At 38.3% G+C, this 22,966-nt stretch overlaps 3 protein-coding genes across 3 annotated transcripts in view; 2 read left to right on the top strand and 1 right to left on the bottom strand.

The window, feature by feature from the left end:
* Positions 1 to 871: 871 nt before the first annotated feature.
* Positions 872 to 2,492, top strand: lsm5 (LSM5 homolog, U6 small nuclear RNA and mRNA degradation associated). The gene is made up of 5 exons (XM_044105219.1): positions 872 to 1,011; positions 1,572 to 1,667; positions 1,822 to 1,849; positions 2,178 to 2,250; positions 2,338 to 2,492. The coding sequence occupies exons 1-5, from the start codon at positions 966 to 968 to the stop codon at positions 2,368 to 2,370; spliced, it is 276 nt and encodes a 91-aa protein (XP_043961154.1). The 5' UTR covers positions 872 to 965; the 3' UTR covers positions 2,371 to 2,492.
* Positions 2,493 to 2,531: 39 nt separating this feature from the next.
* psme2 (proteasome activator subunit 2) lies at positions 2,532 to 8,411 on the bottom strand. Its single transcript, XM_044105183.1, has 11 exons — positions 8,206 to 8,411; positions 7,929 to 7,961; positions 7,790 to 7,852; positions 7,614 to 7,700; positions 6,726 to 6,774; positions 6,537 to 6,634; positions 5,610 to 5,678; positions 5,449 to 5,516; positions 5,310 to 5,364; positions 5,131 to 5,217; positions 2,532 to 2,809 (listed from the first exon to the last, which is right to left on the bottom strand). Exons 1-11 carry the CDS (start codon positions 8,251 to 8,253, stop codon positions 2,729 to 2,731), a joined length of 738 nt encoding a protein of 245 aa, XP_043961118.1. The 5' UTR covers positions 8,254 to 8,411; the 3' UTR covers positions 2,532 to 2,728.
* Positions 8,412 to 8,826: 415 nt separating this feature from the next.
* Positions 8,827 to 22,966, top strand: part of LOC122824381 (E3 ubiquitin-protein ligase RNF31) — a 16,404-nt gene continuing 2,264 nt past the window's right edge. Inside the window, exons 1-20 of the mRNA XM_044104983.1 lie at positions 8,827 to 8,999; positions 10,497 to 10,702; positions 11,530 to 11,676; positions 12,812 to 12,967; positions 13,062 to 13,118; positions 13,191 to 13,317; positions 13,911 to 14,072; positions 14,147 to 14,291; positions 14,364 to 14,509; positions 15,578 to 15,699; positions 15,921 to 16,193; positions 16,300 to 16,614; positions 17,133 to 17,318; positions 17,415 to 17,621; positions 18,070 to 18,243; positions 19,052 to 19,150; positions 21,445 to 21,534; positions 21,642 to 21,756; positions 22,335 to 22,447; positions 22,742 to 22,855. Coding sequence (XP_043960918.1) covers positions 10,499 to 10,702; positions 11,530 to 11,676; positions 12,812 to 12,967; positions 13,062 to 13,118; positions 13,191 to 13,317; positions 13,911 to 14,072; positions 14,147 to 14,291; positions 14,364 to 14,509; positions 15,578 to 15,699; positions 15,921 to 16,193; positions 16,300 to 16,614; positions 17,133 to 17,318; positions 17,415 to 17,621; positions 18,070 to 18,243; positions 19,052 to 19,150; positions 21,445 to 21,534; positions 21,642 to 21,756; positions 22,335 to 22,447; positions 22,742 to 22,855 — 2,952 coding nt within the window. The 5' untranslated portion in view covers positions 8,827 to 8,999; positions 10,497 to 10,498. The remainder of the gene's footprint in view (positions 9,000 to 10,496; positions 10,703 to 11,529; positions 11,677 to 12,811; positions 12,968 to 13,061; positions 13,119 to 13,190; positions 13,318 to 13,910; positions 14,073 to 14,146; positions 14,292 to 14,363; positions 14,510 to 15,577; positions 15,700 to 15,920; positions 16,194 to 16,299; positions 16,615 to 17,132; positions 17,319 to 17,414; positions 17,622 to 18,069; positions 18,244 to 19,051; positions 19,151 to 21,444; positions 21,535 to 21,641; positions 21,757 to 22,334; positions 22,448 to 22,741; positions 22,856 to 22,966) is intronic.

The raw sequence follows: 22,966 nt of genomic DNA, 5'->3' as shown, positions 1-22,966 counted from the left end.
TTGATAAACTTTAAGGTTGTTTTCATTTGAAGTCTTGTAGTTAAATATAAATGTATATTAATGATAAATACTTCAAAATTGTTTTAAGAATCCCATGTTCTAAGTGGCGCTACCAAGCTACATAGATTTAGTTCAAGTCAATTCATTTGTGATTATTATTGCTAGATAAACATTCTAGAAAAATTAGAGAAAATCTAAAGCGACAGAGTTTTAAATCTCTAACTGGACTGAAAGTATCCAACTGGAATTTCTCTCAGTTCAAAAATGTTCTTTGAACTTTGTTAAAGTGTTTGTAGATGTACTTGGTAAAGTTTTTTTGTTTGTTTGTTTTTTAAATTAGGGGTGAACAAATTTATCTGCCAGAAAACTGCAATCAGTGCATCCCTAGAGTAAATATACCCTTTGTTATTGTCGTTTATAATAGTGTAACATTGCAGGTGTAGGGTGTTCAATCTCTTTTACTTTTGTTTATGTTTTATTTTTATTTTTGGATAGAGTATTATGCAGGGATTCAAAGCACTTGTTCACCGATGTATTTGTGTAAATGCAAATTAAGTTCATTCTCTTTGATTCTACTTGAATTAAGACATTTTATTTTGGGCCTTTCTCAAACTAAATAAATGGTAGGAACCAAATAAAAGCAAATGCTGCGAAGATAAAATGCAACATTTTGTTTCCCTGACTCGGTAGAGAACTATCTTGACTTTCTGATACATTTTCTTTGAAAATGTCGTCATACATCAACTGTTTCAACTAGCGCCATCATGTGGAGTCAGGTAGCATTTCCCAACGAAAATGTTTTTATATATTAAAAAACTATGCGAGTTTTGTTTCCCTTTTTTTGTAAATAAGCGTCTACTATTTTATATAAGCCACTATACAATTGATTGTGGCATGCCCGATTGCTTTTGCCTGATTAAAATTTAAATCTTCGGTCGATTGATTTTGACTGCTTTCGATTCAAGATGGCGGCTACACCAGCAACGAATCCTTCACAGTTGCTCCCACTCGGTTCGTAATAATCTTAATTTCTGTGTTTTTCTGATTCAGGTAGCAGAACCTCCGGATGTAGGTCAGAAACAATAAAATAATAAAGTCTGTTATGTGTTTATTTTAAATTTAATGTGGCGCAGCCGCGACGAGCTTCATGTTGAAGGGTCAGATGTGATGAAACGAGTAAAGCTGCCATTTATCAAACACAAGTTTTGAAAATAAGACGGAATTAGAGAATACAAGGTTTTGGGCTGAATTCAGTTTCTAATGGTACATTCACAGAAGCAGACATTTTTCCAAGATGAACGCTGCTTTAACTAATTAGACACCTGTGTTTTTGTCAAAATGGTTGCTCCGATAGCAGTCAGTCCTGCAACGACTCAGAAGACGCCTCTGACTAAAGACTGTTGCTAAATTACTTTCATGACATGCCACAGTCATATGGTCCTGGATGATACCATCAGGTGTTAGCTAGCACTGCTAATCCACTTCTTGCGCTTTTGCTGCTCCTCCTTAAATCTGGTATAAAAATGCAAATGCATTCCAACAGATGAAATGTGTTTTACTCGGTTTTCCAGAGCTTGTGGATAAATGTATCGGCTCCAGGATACACATAGTGATGAAAACAGACAAAGAAATCGTCGGCACGCTGCTCGGCTTTGACGACTTCGTCAGTATCCTTTCTGAGACTCACGCATGGGTTCTGGTCTGAAACCACCAGGTGTTTGGTAGGTGAGGGCTGGATGACAGGACAGTGCAGCTACACCTGTAGCCACGCCCCTTACCTGAGAACCCTCATAGTTCTGTTCCTTGACTCTTGACTTTCAGACATGGTGCTGGAGGATGTCACCGAATTGTAAGTTATTTTTACACATTCATCCATCCATATTCATCCTATTCATCTGTTTGTTCATCCATTTAATTATCATCCATCCTCTATTGATGTCCAACCATTTATCCATTCATCTATCCACCCAGATCTGTATTCATCTATCTATTTATTCATACATACATTCATTCATCCATAAAAATGGATGGATTAATTCAATCATCCATCCATTTATCCATACATCCATAATCCATCCACATTCATCCATCCACCCAGATCCCTATTCTTCCATTTTTCACTATATATGGACGTTCTGCTCATGGTTCTGATCCGGTTTGGTTCTGGTCCATTGCAGTGAGATCACCCCAGAGGGAAGGAGGATAACAAAACTGGATCAGATCCTCCTGAATGGGAACAACATCACCATGGTAACAAACATGGCCGCTGCTTGCTTTCGGTTGGGCTGCATTCCGTTTCTCTGAGTGATTCACTCTGAAATGTTTCCCCCTCTGCAGCTCATCCCTGGAGGAGAAGGACCCGAGGTGTGACCGCCCAGCCGCCTGCGTTCGCTCCTCACTTTAATACTCTCTGATTTTGTAAAAGGAAAATGCTTTTTGTTAAGAGTTTTTTTTTTATTTTGTGTTTGGTAAATAAAAGATGCATCATGTCAGGTTGTTTTTGTTTCAAATAAAAGAGGATTTCCAACAGCTTGGAATAAAAAAAAAGTTCTTTATTTATTGACAAGTTCAATTTAGTGCAAATGTTGGATCAGAAATGAAGTGTTGCAGCAAAGTAATGAAGTAATGAAACCAACATCTAGGTAATTATTTTAGGACTGTGGAGGGACAGTTAGGAAACTCCGGTCAGACTGGATTCAGTTGCACAGCATGATTGATTTGTTGACAATCAGTACATCGACGACTTCTCCTCTCCCTTCGGATTGGTCACCTTCTCCAGGTTCTTGGTGATGATGTCATAGAGCTCAGCCTGAGGAAAATGGATGAGAGAAATTATGTTTCACATTTTAGGCTTTTCAATGGATTTAAGCTGCTTTTTAACTCTTATTTAGAGGAATATTTAAGCTGGATGATAAATTTATTTTCAGTTAATATAATTTTTGGATTTTGAAGATTGAAATTTAGGAAAATCTGGATAGATTTCCCCATAAATCAGAGTGATGTCAGAATGCCCAGGGCGGCCATCTTGTTTTACAACTTCTCTGTATTTGGACTTTGAATTCAGGTCAACTCCACAACGGAATATTAGTATTAAGTCACAATATTACAATAATAAAGTTAATAAAAGTCATTACTTGAAAAAAGTAAAATTAGGAAAATAAAGTCATTAACAAAATTGATTTGTAATTTTAGGAAAGTCATAATATAACCAGAATAAATTTATATTACCACAAAGTTATAATGTTAGGTGAAAAAAGTCCTAATATTACCAGATTAATTTAGTAAAATTAGGAAAATAAAGTGACAATATTAAAAAAAACAAAGTTGGAATATAAAAAAATAAAGTATTAATAGTTTAAGGAATGTTGAGCATCTTAAGTTATACTTTGCTATAAATTTGACAGATTATATTTAGTAGAACTACTTTATCTTTTAAAACATCAATTTATTATCCGTATCAGGACTTTGAAACAATTGTGCAAATAACTATATTTTGAAAAAACACACTCTACTACACTCACATCAGATCTTGATAAATTAGGGGTTTTTTTTATTAAAATAAAATTTTTTCTGGTAATATTCTGGAAAATTGCATCTTTATTCTGATAATTAAACAAAACTTCTAGTAGCTTGGCCTTACTCCGGTATGCAACTCACAGAAGGTTTGACGGAAATAAAAGCCACTTTTTCAAAATGTTAAAATCAGGAATTCAATTTGGTGTAATTTAATATGAGGTCCAACAAACCGCTTGAGGGAAAAACTGCTGTGAATCTGTTTTGTGAGTTTCCTGGGAGACCGAATAAACAGGGAGAACAGGTTGTGGCTGGGAGGGTTTCTGTGTCATTTTAAACTCAAACATGTCTGGTATATTTTGTGTTATTAATGTAGCATGGAGCTTCCGTACATTTTCTAATCAGCATATTTTGTGGGATTTGTTGCCATAATGACAGAAATAAGGGTAAGAAAAAAGTATAAACAAATTCTTTGTATTATTTAGAAAAGTAAACCCAAACACTGCTGTTAAAATATAAATCATTATGAAACCGGCTACTTCAGGACGCCACTTGCCTTTAAGAAATACGATCTTTACTGCTAAACAGCATAAAATAACTTATTTATAATAATAGTTTTAGATATGTCAGTAACAGTAACAATTGCAACAATATTCTACGTTTCTAGGGATTTGTAAACATTGTTATTGTTGCTGCAATAAATAACAATTAATCCAGAATTAAATAAGAATTTTTCACAATAAAGGATCCACCTTCAAGTACCAAAATGGAACAGATTAATAATACTGGAATATTGCCCTGTAATACACATTATCATATTTATTTAACTTTAATTATAGTGATTGTTCATCCACTATAATTACAATTAAATAAGTACTATATTGATGAGTTAACTACTTAGGTTTAGTTGTCATATATAATTATGGATTATACAGCTAATAAATGTATAAGGGTTATATTGATATGTATATACTTCCACCCATTCCCTTTAATATGTAAAACACAAGTTATGACATTATGCTTCATGCTGTAAGTGTTTTCTGTATATACTTTTAAAAATTAACATAATTTGGTCATCAGCTTAGCCAGGTTGCCACAGATTTTCTGAACACATTGCAAAATTCTGCCATATCAACCTTCTATTTAGAGTCAAAACTCGGAAAGTCCAACTTCCAAGTTGGAAAAAAAAAATAAACTGAAACACCCACCCACACGTTTTATTTATTGCCATAATAGTGTTGGCTATCTATAGCAGGGAAGAGTTGGAAACATAACTGGAATGCGGAAAAGTGCGAAATTACATCCCTCCAACTTCCCAGTTACGATTTCCCATGTAAATGGAACGCATCATGTGGGTACTGCTGCTTTATATTTGACGCGACTGCGCCCAAGTGTCAAAGTAATGATGCAACGACAACATTTAATCTCAAGCTATTTCTTGCCTTTCGCGCTGAAAAAGATTCACTCACATCGGCATGCTGGATGCTTGAAACAATCCTTAGGACATTTAGATGTTTAGTTTCTTATGTGTGTTCTACATCTAAGCAAAGAAACTACAACATTACAGCTTATTTATGAGTTTCCTTACATTCTAATAAGTTTTTTCTATTTACTTACATAAAATCCACGGATGTCCAGGACGATCACTCTGATCTCGGAGAAGATTGCTTCGTCCTTCTCATGAACAAGTGAGCGGTAGTCCATCTGACGGCAGAAAGAAGCTGATATTTTAGCACAATGACAAAAACATTTAACATAAATTCACATATGTTTATCCAAATTAAACAGTTTCGTACCACATGAGTATCTTTGGAGGCTTTCGCAATGGCATCCCCCCTCTCTGAAAAGTACCTGTTCAAACAGAAACAACCACAGCTGAGCGCTAATACAAAACCTACCAGCATACTTTACAGAAAAACCTCATCCTCGTCTTACTTGTTGATGTTGGTCTGAAAACCATCAACTTTGGTCTTAACTGCAGCGATTCTTTCCAAGATCTTTTCCTGTGGTTCAATTACAGATTTCAAGTTTAGATGGAAAATTGCAGGAACAGCCGAACCTCGTAAAGTCAACGCAAAGCAGAAGAACTGACGCACCTGGATGGCGACGCCAAAGTCATTTCCATCCTCTATTTTGGGAATGAGGTGCTGGATCCAGCAGGAAACCTGCAGACATCAAATGGAAACATCAATGAATTTTCATCCGTTCATCTATCAGAGGACTTTTTTTTTTTTTTTTACATTTTAGGAAACATTTTAATAATCTTCCTTGCTTTTTTATTTTAACTATTGATATTAAATACAAATTTATTCAAGTATGGTAGAAATACTTTAAAACTTTACTAAGATAAAATTTAGGTTTGCAGAGACGGAGCCGACTTTCCCATCATTCAGATCGAGGGTCAGGAAAAAGGCAACTAACATCTATGCAGACCACACATATGCTGGACATGAACTGTTCAGACTTGTTGCTGCTGCCAATAGATATGCGTACTGTTCCTTTAATTATTTTTTTTAAGTATGATTTATTTCTGATTTTTAACAACAATAAACACCATATAGAGATATTCAAGTAAAAACTTGAAACAGTAATTAGAAAAATAAACAAAAAAACTGTAAATGACAAAAAAACAAAGATAAACCAAAGCAAATGTTACTGCAATAAAATGGATAAAAAGTAAATAAACAGAAAAGGACAAATATTACAGAAAATAAAACATAAATTAGTTAAACAGAAAGCAAATAAAACAGGGCATCTTAATGTATTCTGCACTATTGTAATTGTTATAAGAGTTAGAAAAAGGCTATATGCCGTTACAACTAGGTATGCTTTTTTTATTATTTATTCTAAACCTTATATGTTTATGCCTAAAGTAAAAAAAACTAAAAATTCTTTGTTTTTGCCCACAATTTTGAGCAATAAAACCAATTCTTTGCTGTAGTAAAACAGATAAATAAATCTGAGCATCCACAGTAATTACAATAAAATCCAAACCACTGATAATCTTTTGGCTGTTTATTTACCGCCAAGATGGTTTCTCTGAGATCCATGATCTCCGGCTTCACTCTGTCCAGAAGCAACTTGATTTTCTCGTTTCCTTTGATGAAGCCACATTTTGGAGCTGAGGGACACAGAAACAACAGCTGAAAGGATTTTTCTCCTACTATACAGAAATATTACCTTCACAAACAGAATCATCCTGGACGTTTTACCTTTCTTCTTCTTCTTCTCTTCCTCCTCGTTCTTGTCCGTTTCCATTTCCTGGAAGATAAACGTCAGAAATGTCAGACTTTTGGGTTTATGTGGAACCAGGTTGTCCTTTTGTGCAGCTGTTGTTTGGGAATGTATCACTAATAAAACACAGATTAGCTTATAAAGAAAAGCAGAACATCTAATACATATTTATTTCACAGTAATTATAGAGGGTGCCAATAATTCAGGCACTTGTTGTTTTGGAATAAATTATTTCTCACCACTGGATTATTAGTTCCTACTGAATAAATATACAAATTACAGGTTAAATGTTTTTAGGATGATGCCAGTGAACGAAGCTCAGAAGGAAAAATAGAAACTGAACAAACCAGTTGGAAAATATGCAATAATAGAGAAGTGAGGAAGCCGTTATTAACTCTTTAGGTCAGCAATTCTTCTAAGCCCTTTTTGCATAATATAACAGTTCTGTCCACATTTGACATAAAATAGCTTATAATTTAATTTGGACATGAATTTAAAGAAGCTGTTGGGTTGGAATCAACATTTTTCTTTAGCTAAAATGCTTGAAATTGTGTTTTCAGTGACTCAAACCAGCATAATAATTCATACCACAACTGCAAGAATCAAAAATATACTTAGTTTTTACTAAAGAAGCAAAGAACGTGTGACAATTATTGATTTAATTACCATTTATACCTCAGTAATTCACGATTTGAGCTGGATGAAGTTTAATTTTGCTGTATAGAAAGAAACTAGACTACTAGAAAATTACATATATGAAGGCTGAAGCACATAAATGTGTGACTGCTGTCCACAAGGAAGCATGCATAAATAACAGACATTAATTCAAAGTGTTTATGACTAGAACAAAGGAATGAAGGGATCACCTCGTCTTCTGGAGCAGGAGGATCTGGGATGGGAATATCCAGAGGAGCCTGGAGTGAGGACATGTCTGTGATGCTGAGAGCATCATCCTGGGAAAAACAAAAAGATAAATTTTATTAAAATAGTCACCCTGGGGGGGAATGGATTAAAAAAATAAGAAATAGTTTGTATACTGAACCCTGAGGAGAGCGTCCAGCCGAATTATTTTCACAGGAATAAAACTGGAAAACAGATTTTCAGCCTGGAATCAAAAAACAAACGCAGGAGGATTAAAATGGGAATTATTTCAATTTTCTGGACAATCGAGGGACACAAACCTCATGATAGATGGACTGACGGAAGTTTTCCACCTGTGTTAGAAACAAAAAGAAAAATAGACCTGCTGAGTCACGTTTGCAGAAAGCTTTATGGGTTTACTTTCGCTTTCCTCTGAGAAACGGGACTTCCCGCTGCTATTACAATCAAAAACAACTTCCTTTTACATGTCATTACAGCCGATATTTACAAAATTTGCACAAAAACCGAGTTTCATTTAAAAAATAAGTTTCAGTCCAGCTCTTTAAGTCCTGCCTCGATCGGAGCAGATCGACTCACCTTGACAGCATTATCTCTGGTAATTTTCAGGGTTGCTGCCTTTGACATGATGAAACTTTACCGCTTTTAAAACAATAAGATGTAGAATAAATAAACCCACAGAATGGATTTTAAATATATATTTTCTACGCGGCTGCAGCGGAGGACTTCTTGTCTCGTCCGTGTGTGAGTTATTTTATTTCCTCATTTAGTTTACTTTCGATTAAACCTCGCTCCTCCCACCAACTGTGTCCCTCCTCTGCAGAAAGTAGTTCCCAAACGACCTGCATTGAGAAGGCTATTACTGAGCATGCGCAGAAGAAATAGGAAGTTAATATGCCTCAATTAGCGTAACAGAAATGATCTAAAACTAAACTACAATATATAAGACGCGTTTATTTCGTGTTGGAAATATTTCACATTTCCAACACGAATCAATAAACATTACATAGCAGACTAAAGGGAAACGTATTTATACTATTTTAAATGTAGTTGTCATTAATAAAACCACAAAATTTTCCCTTTCTTACTTTAAAACCGACTTAAATTGGCTTTTGGGAGGTGGAAACTTGGCAAGACTGATAATCCACTTTTACTTTGAAAAACAAAATAAAACCCAAACCGGAAGTACATTTTAGTCTGCAGTCCTCAAATTTGTATTTCCGCATGAACAGTTGGTCACACACGGACAGAAGTGTCCGAGTAAGATGGGGTGTGTTAAAGACATTATTGGGACAAAATAAAGAATTAAAAACTCTACATTTAAGCGGAAGCAGAAAAAAACCCTGTCAAAATCAGTAGAAAGAGCGACAGCGGTGAGTAGACGAGCAAAACAGCTAGCTTGTTGTTTTCTCTGATTTCAGGTTTCACTTTCAGCTGAACTGACATTGCTTTCTTAACTTGTAATCGATTTAACAGCGTTATAACACAGTTATAAAATGTCTCATTTGGTTTAAATAAGCAGCACTGAAACTGATCCTTTCGCTTTTCTCAGCTGTTTATTTCTGTAACTAATGTTAGCCCGGGTTGGAGTTTCCCATTATGTCATGTAGAGTTAATTCAAATGTATTCAGACGGACATGGAGTGTGTACGCCATGAATGTGTGACATTTTTCCTGCTAAAAAAATGTATTATGACATGAATAGTTTTTAATCTGTAGTATCATTTAATGCAACAAGAGAAAAGTGGTTACTACAAAAAATGTTCTTTAAATATGGTATAAAAATTAGTTTCCTTGCACAGATAAAGAGCAGAGATGAGTTTTCACATTGGTATTTCCTGGAAAACACAATTAGTTTTCAAGCTCTTATTGGTCTCATTTACTTTTGCCGCTCCTCTTTAAATCTCTGTCTGATACTGACTAAAGAATAAGTGAAATAAAAGCAAAGAGAGCATGCAAAGTTAATAGTTACAAACATTTTGTGAATTGCTCTATTTAGGAAATATAAACAACAAAACAAGGACTGAGTGAAGGGAGTTTTCTATAGAATAGAAAAACAGAGTATATAAATCCAATGGGATCAGTATCTCTAGCTTGTGTTCAGATGATGAAAGAGAAACAGCTGAACACTAAAACAATTAGCCACAAGTACATACTATGGGAAATAAAAACAAAAATGAATTTAAGTTAAAGGTTGTAGTAGAATTGTAATCAATAATAATGTTTGAGTAATTCAGAGTGGAAAGTTTGTAAAAAGGGCCATAATTCATGTCAGTATGAATCAGTATGAAGACAAAGAACAAACTTTCAATTTTTAGCAAATAAAACTGCAGCTAGTTTCTGCAAACATGGAGTCAGAGGAAAGCAGTAACATTAGCTGTGTTTCTATTACAGATGTGTGCAAAACTTTGTTGATATTCTGCAAAAAATGTAAAGAAAAAACCAAGAATTTTACAATTAGTGTTTCCTTTAAATAAGAAAAATAAAAATCATATGTCAACAAGTTTGTTTACGCAATAAGTAAGTAAAAAACATGCTGGGCCATAATTCTCCAACTACTTCTTTGTCGTCTTCTTTGTGGTTTTTGCCAGTGGTTAACACCCGGTTGTTGATCATGTGACTCATAAGAGGTGAGAAAAGTGTTTTCTTTTGAGTTTAGTGAAATAAACCAAATTCGATACGGCCAAATCATCCTAGCAGCAAAACATTTAATCCAAAAACAAGTTTTTTTAAATTGGAATATTTCCAGTAAGAACATTTATTTTTGAAGTGTCAAATGGTGAAATTATGTTCAGCAAAAAACAGCTTGTCTGTGCCTTTAAAAAGCTGTAACAGTTTATTAATCAAACTGGTATCTTTTTTCCCCCGCAGCGATGAGCGGCAGCGCTGAGTCGGTCCAGATGGAGGAGGTCCGGCAGAGAGCCCAGTCCCTGCTGTCGTCGTCGGGTTTAGCCCAGGATGTGAAGGCTGAGGTCCTGACGCTGGCCAGCATCTCTCTGCCTGTTTCAGAAAAGTACCGCCATCTGACAGCAGAGGAGATGCTGAAGGAGAACACGGCCGGTCGCAACAACCTCGAGGTTTCTCTTCTGTTCCTGCTGCTTCCTGTAACCCGGCTGTTGATTTCTGTTGTTCCTTATGCAGCACTGGGGTCACAATTTGCATTTGTCCTGTTAATCTTTAGCTTTGTGATCCACAATATTAGGAAAAATGTGTACCATTTAAGTAGTTCTTATCAGTTTAGAGCACAGGTGGTTAGAGTACCCAGAAATTATACTCAAGTAAGAATAGCAAAACGTCAACATAGTTTTACTGAAGTAAAACCTCAAATAAGAGAAAAAAAGTATTTGGTAAAACGTTTAATAACTGATCAAATGGTCAATCATTTAATATTTAAAAATTACATAATCAGATATGATTAAAATAATCAGACATGATTATATTAATATAAAGTGTAACTTTATATTACACTTAAAATAAAGTTAAGTGTAATTTTTGGTATTTTAAAGACCAAAATGACAATAATTCATACAAGTTACAAAAATAACAAAGAAACTGTTTCCAAATTAGTTTCTTTCAATAAAAAACTTATGAAACTTTAACAGAAACTGCAGTTGTGTTTCTGAGTCTGGTGGATTTTGGGTTAAAACAAGTTTGTTTTTCATTCAGTGGGTAGAAAATTCTGTAATTTTACTCAAATAAGAGTAGAAATACTTCATAATAAAATGACTCAAGTAAAAGTACAAAGTACAACATTGTAAAAACACTCATAAAAAGAAAAATGTTTGTAATTGAGTAAATGTAACTAGTTACTACCCACCCCTGGTTTGCAGTTGAACGTCAACAGAATGAATGTTAACTGTTTGTCATGTTAATATTTTTGCTTTGGTTCTTTTCTCCTCGCCAGGCGTCGGAGTCGCTGAGTCGACTCGTCAAAGCTCTGAGCATCCTGGAGAAATACGGCTGCAACCTGACGAGTCCCACCAGGCCCAGATACTGGAGGAGCGTCAAACACAACAACCCCGTCTTCAGGACCACCGTGGACGCCATCAAGGTGAGTACAACCCACAGACGTTCCCCCAGACTAACACAATCATGCTGCGCTGCCAGGCGTCTGTTTATTTAATCTAAATAGCTTTTTTATAGTGACAGTGATGGAGAGTTCAGGTTGATACTCTGAACTCTATAAAGGCTGAATTATAGTTTCACTTTTAGAGGTTTGCAGTGAGACTTGTGTGAGTGCGTTTATATGTCACACATTCGCTCATTATGTGTTCTGGCAGTTCTGCAACTCGATAAAGTAGAAGAGAAAGATATTTTGATGTTTGAGATAAAAGTATAACACATATAAAAACTGAATTTAGATCAACAAACTGTACAGTAAGGGCAAAATTACAACATCAAATACTGTACAGTTATTGAAAAGGGTGTCCTTTAATCCAAAAAAATGTGTAACTGAGTAGAATAATTAAACATTTACATGTGCATCAAAAAACACCAAACTATTTACAACAAGTGTGTGTAAATAACCTATGAAAAATAATAAAGACCTGATGAGGGTTGAATTGATTGTTGTAATAAATCCATGTTTGAAATAATCGTAAACTACGTTAGTAATACATTAATAATTAACTGGAGTCATAAAAGGCAATTTGTTGAAAGAAGAACATATTCAGAGCAGCAATTAAGCAAAAACTTAACAAAAATAAAAACATTTTGCATTCAAGATGGGAAAAAACCTTATTAGTCTGTAAATTTGTTCTACCCAAAACTCCTCAAGTTGCCTGTTCAGCTTCACCCAGTTCAAATTCTGCAACAATAAAATCTCCTATTGAGAACCTTTTTTATATCAAATTATTAATTGGTGAATCCAATAAATAATCAGCAGATTAACCCGACACTGTGTTGATGCTAAGTCAACCAGAAAGGACTAAGTGCAGATGCACCTGTTTTTGCATTTTATGCTGTAAAATGTATATTTTCTTATTTGAAAAAGGAGTAGGATTATTTATTTGCATCTTTATCTATTTCTAACATTTTATAAAATCACATGAAAATTCTGCAGAAAGCGCCTGTTGTTTCTTTTTCTGTCTGATTAATTGCTAAAATAATTGTTAGTTGCCAGGACTTTAGTTTCTCCCGACATCAGAAAATGTTTCCTCTGCGTCGTATTTCGTTTTGCTCAACAGGGCGGCCGGAGAGTCCTGTTTCTGTACGGATACACCAACCAGCAGATCGACGGCCTCAGCTTCCCCGACGAAGTCACCGAGCCGGACTGTGACGTCGTTGCCGCGGTGACGCTGGAGGTGATGACGCTGCGCACCGAAGTGGACATGCTTCTGAAAGTCAGTCCTGTCTCCTGGGAAAACCTGCTTTTTGTTTCTCTTTCTGTTCTGGATGAGAAACCCAGCAACTTTGTTCTGTTGTCTGAACCTCCAGGGCGTCCATCCTCACCCAGAATGCTTCAAAGACATCATCCCGGGCCTCACCCTGCAGGTCAGGAGGAAAACACAACCCAGGCAGCTAGACTTCAGGAAACATCCTAAATGTTCTGCATTTCTTCTGCAGAAGGAGCAGACTGATGACTCAAATCTGCCTGCAGACGACGGACAAGGAGATAAACTTCAAGCTCCGCCCCCTTTAGTTAAACCGACTCCTTTACCCAGGCAGACCCAACTTGCAAAACCACCAGCAGGTGAGTCGGTGTTGCTCAATGAATAATATGAAAGGAGCTTCTTCTGGAGAGTATCAACAAGTATATTGGAAAATATTCACGTCTCAGTTGAAGTCTCACAGCTTCAAAAGCCCAAAATTAGCTTTTATCATCTGCAAAGTCAAAAATAAGCGTGAAAAAACATTCGTTTACAGGTTTTAATTTCCTGGAATTCCCACTTTTCCTTATCTTCTGATAAAACTGTTATGTGTTTTTATCTGCCTGCAGTTATCGCAACAAAACCCGGAGAGCTTCATCTTTTGATGATGTCACTGGCAGCTGTTAACAACACAAACGCAGCTTAAAATTTAGATCATTTGTAACATTATTTTCAAATGACACGTTTAGGATAACATAAAACAACGTTAACGTTATTGTAGCAAAATAAAATTGAGATGAAAAAACTGCTATTGCAATTTAAAAGCCTTTTATCTTGGTGTTTTGGTCAAATTAAATTTAGGAGAGTAAAACAACCTTAATGTCTTTACAAAAAAGTTTGGTGCAATGAAAAGTTTCTCATTCATTGATCAGGTTTTCGTCCTGCTCTAGTCTGACTCTGTCTCTGCTGTCTTCAGCGCCCCCTGCAGTCGGTCAGTGTAATCTCTGCGGCGGAGCATCCACACTCGTCTGTCCGTCCTGTGAAGACAAGCCTTTCTGCGACGCGTGTGACGACCTGTATCACCGCCACCCGTCCAGAGCCAATCACAAGCGAGACAAAATACAGAAAACCCAACCGGGTGCGTCGCGCTGCTAAAACAGAACTGATGCTTCTTTTGGATTTTAGATTTCTGAATTTTGTCTTGTTTTGCAGAGAATTGCAGCATCTGCGGCATTTCTTCTGTGAGCATCCAGTGCTCCACCTGCATCCAGAGGCTGTGTTTGAACTGCGACCGGCTCTTCCACTCCCATCCGGACCGCAGAGGACACAGCAGGACCAACCTGGCCGCCGCCTCAGGGTCAGCGGAACACGCCTCGATGCCATCGCTGTAAGAAAAACCCGGTGCTAAGTGTTGCTCTTGTTCCCCCAGTCCGTCTCCGTCATCCTGGCAGTGCGCTCACTGCACCACCGTGAACGAGATGCGAGCCGTCCTCTGCACAACCTGCGACCGCCCTCGACTCGCCACTCCTGCGATCGCTGGCCACGACGGTTCCGGTCCGACGTCACAGAACACCGGTGGGCCTCGGATACACGAACCTCCAACATGCCAAAACAATAGGGGTCACGAACTGGACAGACGCTTTCTGTGGTGTCCAAACGTTTTGTCCTCAAAAAAAGTTAAAAGCACCTGAACACTGTAAAAACACAAAGTCTCACCAACAAGCAAACGTCGTAGCAACGAGACAAAACTAATTTACAAGTAGCTTTTCAGCAAGAAATAGGAGCTTGGTTTAAGTCAGTATTTAGTTTTGAAAAAGTTTTAGCTCCATTGGCAGATTATTTCTTTATAATAAGACATTTTATCCATGCTATAAGTGAAATAATTTGATATTCAAGATGGTTTTACTTAAACATTTTTATCTGGCTGAAAAGCCACTTTTGAGTTAGTTTTTCCTTTCAAGTTTTACAAAGATATTTACACTAAAAACTAGACAAAAATACTTGGTAAGATTGTGTTTTTACAGTGCAGGCCTCTTTTTTAAACTTTCTATTAAATGTAAAAAATCTGTTATTATTTAATCTTTTCAATAAACTAAGACATGCAACATTTTACTTTTTTTAAATGCAAAACATAGAAATGGTTGTTTTATTTCTATTTTCTTCTGACCCGAAGTCCAAGTAAATGTTGCTGGATGTTTGTGGTTCTACAAAATTACAAGCTCAAAAACCTGGACAATGAATAAGAAACTTTTTTTGTATAATTTTAATCTTGTAGTTGTAAGATCTAAAGGAAATGGGGAGAAAAAGTGTTCACAGCTAAAACTCTCCTCATTCTAGAAATGTGGGCCGAACAAAATCATCCAGAGGGCCACAAATGGCCCTCATGCCATATCTTGAACACCTCTGGTGTTCACACACTACTTATATAAATATTGAGACGTTTATCCAATTTGATTGAACATCTGTGTGTTAGGAGTTTCTCAGCCTGACTCTTTATTTTTTATTTTTCTGTCCCACTAAACAGATTTAATTGGTTTCCAGTTGAATTGCATTGGTGTTTATATTTGAGCATTCCTCCAGGAGAAAACCTGTTCTCATTATGGAGTTAGTCGTTTTTATTTGTTTCTGTTTGTTTTCCCTCAGAGTGGCAGTGCAAGAGCTGCACGGTGGTGAACCAAGGCAGCAGCATCCTCTGTGAAGTGTGTGAGCGCCCCCGCCTGGCCACTCGCCCGCCTGTCCCTCCAGCGCCAGAGTCTGGATCAAAGGTCTCTGCTGACGATGTCGTATTTCTGTGTTTAAACGTTTTATGGATCATTATTAGACCTGGTGCTGTTTGAATGTTTATAGCATGGAAGTTTACAAAATTATGGGATTCAGTTTTTTTAATTTTGCTTTTTTTTTTCCTCTCCTTGTGTCTAACTTCCTGTTGGAGCGCCCCCTGGTGGTTTAGTTTCTCTTATATTATTATATATTTGGGTTTTTTCAGTGGACCTGCCAGTTCTGCACCTTCGTGAACTCCAAGCCCTCGGTGGTGTGTGAGATGTGCAGTCTGCCGTCCAAAGACGCGTCTGCCGTTTCTGCACCGCAGCCGCTGCAGCAACCGCCGCTGCCGCAACCGCCGCTGCAGCAGCCGCCCTCCTTCACCAAGGAGCAGCCCGACCTGGGCGCGAAGCCGCAGCCGAAGCCCCGAGCCAACCTGGATCTGACGAGGCAGAAAACAATGAGGGAGGACGGACTTGCACTCATCCACCAGATTAGAGTAGGAAACACACTCCTTCCTTTTTTCCTTCCTTCATTCTCTCCTTCCTTCCTTCCTTCATTCCCTCTTTTGGTCCTTCTGAACTCTGATCCCGTTTGCTCCTCAGGAAGCGGAGAAGCGCGGCGTCAGCCCCGAGGAGGTCTACGCCGCTCTGAGCATGTGCGGCGGCAGCAGCACCAACCCCTGTGATTGGCTGACCTCAGAGCTGCCGCACCTGCTGGACGAGATCTGCGCCATGGCCGCCTCCGTCCAGCTCACCTGCAGGCCGGGGAACGGCGGCTCGGCGGTTCTGGTGGATCGGGACGGGCCGGAGCAGAACGGCGTGAAGCTGTCCAGAGCCGAGGCCAAGCTGGCCTGGCTGGCAGCCGGCGGCAACAAGGACAAGGCTGTGAGACAGCTGCTGAGGGACAGACAGGTCAAGGTAGGACCCTGACAACGGTTGCTATGGAGATGACCTGCAGGAACCACGATTCTAAGGCTGAAACAATTAATTGGATTAAATTCAATCAATCGATTAGGGAAATAATCGTCAACTAATTTAGTCATCAATTAATCGTTAACTAGAGGAAACATTCTGAAAAAAAAAAAACATACTCAGAGCCACGATTAATCCAAAACGTTGGAAAAAATATACACATTTTGCAATTAAGATGAAAGAAATCCATTTGTCTGTAAATGTGTAGAACTGTTGTAGATTGATCCGGTTCAAATTCACTGAAGGAATTTGATATTATTGCTTTGAGAGAATAAAATGTTTTTTTGCCTCTTTTGACGTAATTCTAATATTTTATTTAAAAAAAAAGCTTGAGATTAAATAAAACAGCTGTAGAATGTGCGGTTTTCTATCTGATTAATCGTTAGAATAATCGATTAATCAATTAATCGATTACTGAAATAATGATTAGCTGTGATTGAGATCTCTTCCTGTTTCGTGTCCAGATGAGGGAACTTCACTCCCTGGGCTTCCAGGACATGTCGCAGTGCGAAGAGGCTCTACGGCAGAGCGGAGGGGACATCAAAGGCGCTCTGTCTCTGCTGCAGCGCCCCCTAATGGAGCCGTTCCACCAGCGGATCTGGCTGGACCAGCCCGAGCCGCCCATCAACCCCAAACACCCGGACAAGCAGGTCAGGCGACTCTGTCCGTCTCCTGGGACGTTTGTTGCTCTGGAAGGTTTGCGTTCCTCCCTCACGTCCCGCCGGATCTCTGCTGCTGCTTTTCAGAGGATGTGCAGGCGTCTGCTGGCGCTGTACGACCTGCCCAGCTGGGGGCGCTGCGAGCTCGCGCTGTCGCTGCTCCAGGAGCCGGACGTGAACTACTCCCTGGAGGACGTGGTCCAGGCCGTGAAGGAGTCTCAGGACCGGGAGTTCATCCGGCGTCTGCTGAACACCGAGTGTCCCGTCTGTCTGAGCATCTTCCCCCGCAGCAAGGTCAGTCGGAACGGCAGTCACTGTTCCTTCATACAGATATATGCGCTGAGATCAGTCTCACTTATTTTACTTTCTTGGACAGCTACTATTGATCTTTACTTGAGGGAAAATATATTGAAGTAAAATTATTGGGTATTTTACCAACCTCTAACTGGGTGGAAACAAAATGTTAGGTTTTAGTTTAACTTGTCTCTGCTGTGAAATGTACAATACAGTCACAACACTTTATTAATAGCAGTAACAAATTATACAATCATGAATTGAAACTTTCCCTTAATTTTTTTTATTTTTTTAATCTCCAAAGTGTGATGCTGGAAAAGTTTGAGAATTTACCTAGAAAGGTGCTTGAATTTCACTGTGGGATTAGAGTCCTACAGCTGGTGGTTCCTGCAGAGTAAGCAGCATTTAAACCTCGTTTATTTGTTGTTTTTTCCTGTCACTGCTGCAGATGCAGTCTCTGACGTCCTGCCAGTGCTCCGTCTGCCACGAGTGTTTCCGGCAGCACTTCACCATCGCCGTCAGAGACAAACACATCCGGGACATGGTGTGTCCCGCCTGCAGCGAGCCGGACATCAACGACCCAGAGCAGCTGGACAGCTACTTCTCCACCCTGGACATCCAGGTGAACTGGGAAGGAGAGAAAAATTTGTTTATAATCAATCTGTGTCTTAATGGTTTCACTTTTTCCATAAAATTACTAAAATAAAATCTGCAGAAAAGGAAGCACAACAAGACACAATCACACTAAAAACCTGTGGTTTAGTCTCACCTTTTAAGGTAGTTTTTACCTGATAAAAAGTCAAAGTAAGTAGTACTGTTAGTTTACACAAATAATATGATCATTACTGCAGCTTAACAGGCCAACAAAGAAAAAACAAATGCAACAGAAAAACATTGCAAAAGAAAAATGCTTCAATCAGGGTCAAAACGCTGCACAACGGCAGACAAAACGCTGCACAACGGCAGACGAAACGCTGCACAACGGCAGACAAAACGCTGCACAACGGCAGACGAAACGCTGCACAACGGCAGACAAAACGCTGCACAACGGCAGACGAAATGCTGCAGAACATCAGACGAAACGCTGCAGAACATCAGACGAAACGCTATTGACATACAGTTTGTGATTAATTAATTACAGACACTTTCATTAACTCGATCAAAAACTTTAATTTAGTCCCACCTCCAGTTTTTGTGTTGGTGTGTTTTGGAGTTTGCATCATTCATGTGTTTGTATCACATACTGCTGTTTTCTGCACCTGTATGACAACGTAATTACGTCTAAGGAAAACACAATGTTTCTGAAAATGTTCTGGAGATCTCCAGGTCAACAGGTCAACAGGTCAGAGGTTAATGAACCAGGGTTGAGTGTAACTGAGTCTTATTTAACCAAAACATAAGAAGTGAATTGTTCTGGTTTTGTTCTGCAGCTGCGCGACTGCCTGGAGCCTGAAGTGTACGAGCTGTTCCACAAGAAGCTGACGGAGCACGCGCTCATGAAGGACCCAAAATTCCTCTGGTGCTGTCATGTGAGTCGTTCAGAAACATTCAGAGCTCAAATCTTTCCTGTGTGTTTATCAGTCTGGGATCTGCTCCTCCACCTGCAGATTACTGATGTTCTCGCCTTCATGACAAGTTCAGCTGCAGTTTGTTTAAAGTTATTTTAAATTATTTTCCAAAATACAAAAAAATCATCATGTCTGGCAAAAACAAAAAATCTTACCAGATGTTTTTGGTCTAGTTTTCTGTGCAAATATCTTAAAAAATGTTTGTTCCATTGGTAGATTTTTCCACATATAGCTTGGGAAAAATGTCTATCAATAATAATCTGTCAATACTTTTTTTTTTATCAGTATTAAGGAATTACTGACTTAAAACAAGCTCCTGTTTCGTCTCATTTCAGGTGATCGAGGATATTTTCTCTAGAAACTCAGTTTTTATTTCATTAAAATAAAAATAAATCATTTTAATGCACAAGCTGCATCAACAAATTCTTCGTCAATTTTAATGAGTTTAAACTCTGTAAAGTAACATAGTTTAATATAAAACATATTCATTTGAAAATATGTCAAATTATCTAGAAAATAATAATTTATCACGATTCGTTTTATTGTCATGTTAAGATTTAGCGAAAATGTTTTTTTAAAATAAATAGTAATAAATGGGATAAAAGTATCCAGCCCTTTTCAGATTTCTTCTCTTTTGCTGCTTTCAGATTATTAAACACATTTTAATATCAGACAAAAAAGAATTTCCAACAAATTATTTTATTTATTACTTTGGTTTTGTAGCTTTCTTTATTTACTCAGGTCTTATTTGTTGACACGAGTAAATACAGTTGCACATTTACTAAAACAGTTTAGCTTAATTTAGTTTAAATGTCAGAGTTTTGGTGCTGAAGGAGAACAACAGGGGGCGCTGTGGTGCTGTGTCCATCACGCCCCGAGGAGGTGAAAAAGTACAAATATTTTAATCAAATCTACTTGGATCCTCCTGTTATGAAACAAACTCATGTTCAGTTGCACATTTTGTCCATTTTTAATAAGATTGCTGATTGAAATGCATTGAATAACTTCCTGCTGTTCACGTTTGTTTTTATACTTTCCTCCTTTGCATTATTTCTGTACGTTGCCATGACATTTCGCAGTGGCACAAAATTAACCATTTTAGAAAAAGTTAGACTTTAAAATACCAGTTTAATCAGCTGATGTATTTTATGGTTTTTACACGATCACAGTTTCAGTATCTTTATCAATCAGGTTGAAACTTTATGCAGAGCCGCCTGCAAATAGTTTAAATCCATGATGAATCCAAAATGGTGATTTTAATAATTCAGACACCAAATATTCTGTAATATGCTGAACGATGACCTTTAACCTTACTGAGATCAAAACCATTATCCAAGTAATTAAAACTCACAGCCTTTCACAAGCATAATTAAATTACCCTGACCTGATGTAACTGGGAACAAACATGGAAAACGGCTGTGGGGCCGAACTGTTCAGGTCAGAGGTCAATTATTTCCTGTTTTCATTTACATACTCAAAAGTAGCATATATATGACCTTCTACAAAGAGAAACAATAAAATCTTACTGGTACTAGTTCCATTGGCACATTATTTAACTTATAATAAGATATTTTCCCCATGTAATAATTTATCTGCCAATGAAACTAGAACTTTTTCATCAATATTAAGAAATTATTTACTTAAAACAGGCTTCTATATTGTGCTTATAGTCTTATTTCAAGTATACTTAGATATTTGCACTAAAAACTAGACCAAAATTACTTAGTCAGATTTAGTTTTTTTGTTTTTGAAGTGAGGTAATTAGATCCACTATCAGTAATAAAACAAAGAGCACAATGATGAGCTTCACGTTTAGTCAGGTGATTTTACTGCTGGATGTGCTGCACAATGGCTGCTGGAAATGGCTGTTGTTGACAAGAATCACTTGCTGCACATGAGGCTCCACTTCTGCTTTTCAAAGATGTACGGTTGTATAGTTGCGCATCCATTTTCAAGTGTAAGTGTAAACGTTGAGTTGGGGGATGTGGCCAGCAGCAGCTTATTTGGATTTAAAGCAAAATAAAAACAAAATAGGCAGAACTGAACAGACTAAAAACTTATCATTTTGTGCAAATATTTTGTTGAGCATGTTTTGTATAGGCCATAGACTGATCTTAACCTGTTCAAGGAAGTTCTCTGTTACTAAAACTAAATGAAATAGCAAACAGGATGCAGTTTTAACACAAACTCACAGTAAAATCAAAGAAAAACTAGAAGACAGGCAGAACATTTCACTCCCTCTTCCTCCCCCTCAGTGCACATCCGGCTTCATCAACGATGGAAACCAGCTGAAGGTCACCTGCCCATCCTGCCGCAAGAGTTTCTGCGCTCAGTGCAAGAAACCGGTGAGTTTGACCTCTGCAGGAATGTGTGTGGGAGTCGCTCGTCCTCCTTCAGCGCAGATAAATATCTGAGGAAGCGCCCCCGCTCAGCCGCTGTGCCTCCGTTCCAGTGGGAGCCTCAGCACCAGGACGTTTCCTGTGAGCAGTTCCAGCTGTGGAAGAGAGAGAACGACCCGGAGTACCAGAGGCAGGGCCTGGCCGGCTACCTGAGGGACAACGGCATCAGTAAGTACCACCCAGAAGAAAGTGGCAATTATCTTGGAGAAAAACATTCATTCAGTCACGGAACTCACATATAACATAGATTTACGGAAATTAAATGTTTTTTTCCTTCCACTCAATTTCCTGGGACTATACCTGGATACTGTACTCTGTGAATCACTAGCTTCTTTAGCAATTACAGCTCAAAAATCTTAAATATTTTAGAGATTTATTACACCTGGAGGGAAACATTTTCTTTCTTTCTAATTATTTGTACCTTAGAAAATTTGGGTATTGCATAAAAAAGTATTTTAAACAGAAATGTCAGGATTTAAAAAGTGTAAATTTTCCTCCAATACTTTTTTCTTCCACTCAACTTTCTGGGAATATACTTGGATGCAATTCTCTAAATAAGCAGCTTCTTTAGCAAAGAAGCTAAGAAAAACTTTTCCCCAAGTCTCCAAGGAGGCTCCATAAAAACAAGTTAGTTTTGTCTTATATAAAGTTAACTGAGATATTTAAACTAGCAGCTAAACCAGAACTAGTTGGTGATATTTTGTGTTTTTCCAGTGTTCCCAGTTAAAGCATTGTTTCTCTTGCAGCCTGCCCGGAGTGTAAGTTCCAGTACGCGCTGACCAAAGGCGGCTGCATGCACTTTACCTGCTCCCAGTGCCGCCACCAGTTCTGCAGCGGCTGCAACAACCCGTACTACAAGGTGGGTTCCCATGACGACGCAGCAGCCTGGGTGGAGTCAGCAACGTGACGCGGCATTCGCCTTCCTTCCTTCCTCCCTCCCTCCATCCCTTCCTCTCTTCTTTCCTCCCTCCCTCCCTTCCTCTCTTCTTTCCTTCCTTCCAGGATGTTTTCAGTAGGACCTTTCCTCGTTGTTTATAATTTTCAGTTGTTTAGTTTTCGTCCTTCCAGAAAACTTTCCGTTCCCTGCTGAGCTGTGTGTGGTCCCAGTGTTCCCAGTAGACGTTTCTTATGCTGGTGTTTGTCCGTCCTGCAGATGGAGTGTAAGATTCCTCTGTGTAAATTCCCTGGCCTGCACGCCCACCACCCCAGAGACTGCCTGTTCTACCTGCGGGACTGGGACGCAGACCGACTGCAGGCTCTGCTGCAGGTAACTGGTTTTCCAGCTCTGAACTGGGAGGAAAGGGGAACCAGAACTGTTTCCTCCAGAACACGTCTGGACTGTTCATGTGAGATTGAGCATTTGAAGCAGAGTTCCTCT

Source organism: Gambusia affinis, linkage group LG21 (genome assembly GCF_019740435.1).
Source record: "Gambusia affinis linkage group LG21, SWU_Gaff_1.0, whole genome shotgun sequence".
Lineage (NCBI taxonomy): Eukaryota > Metazoa > Chordata > Actinopteri > Cyprinodontiformes > Poeciliidae > Gambusia > Gambusia affinis.
Note: the sequence above shows the minus strand (reverse complement) of the source record. Positions and strands in the feature narration are given on the sequence as shown.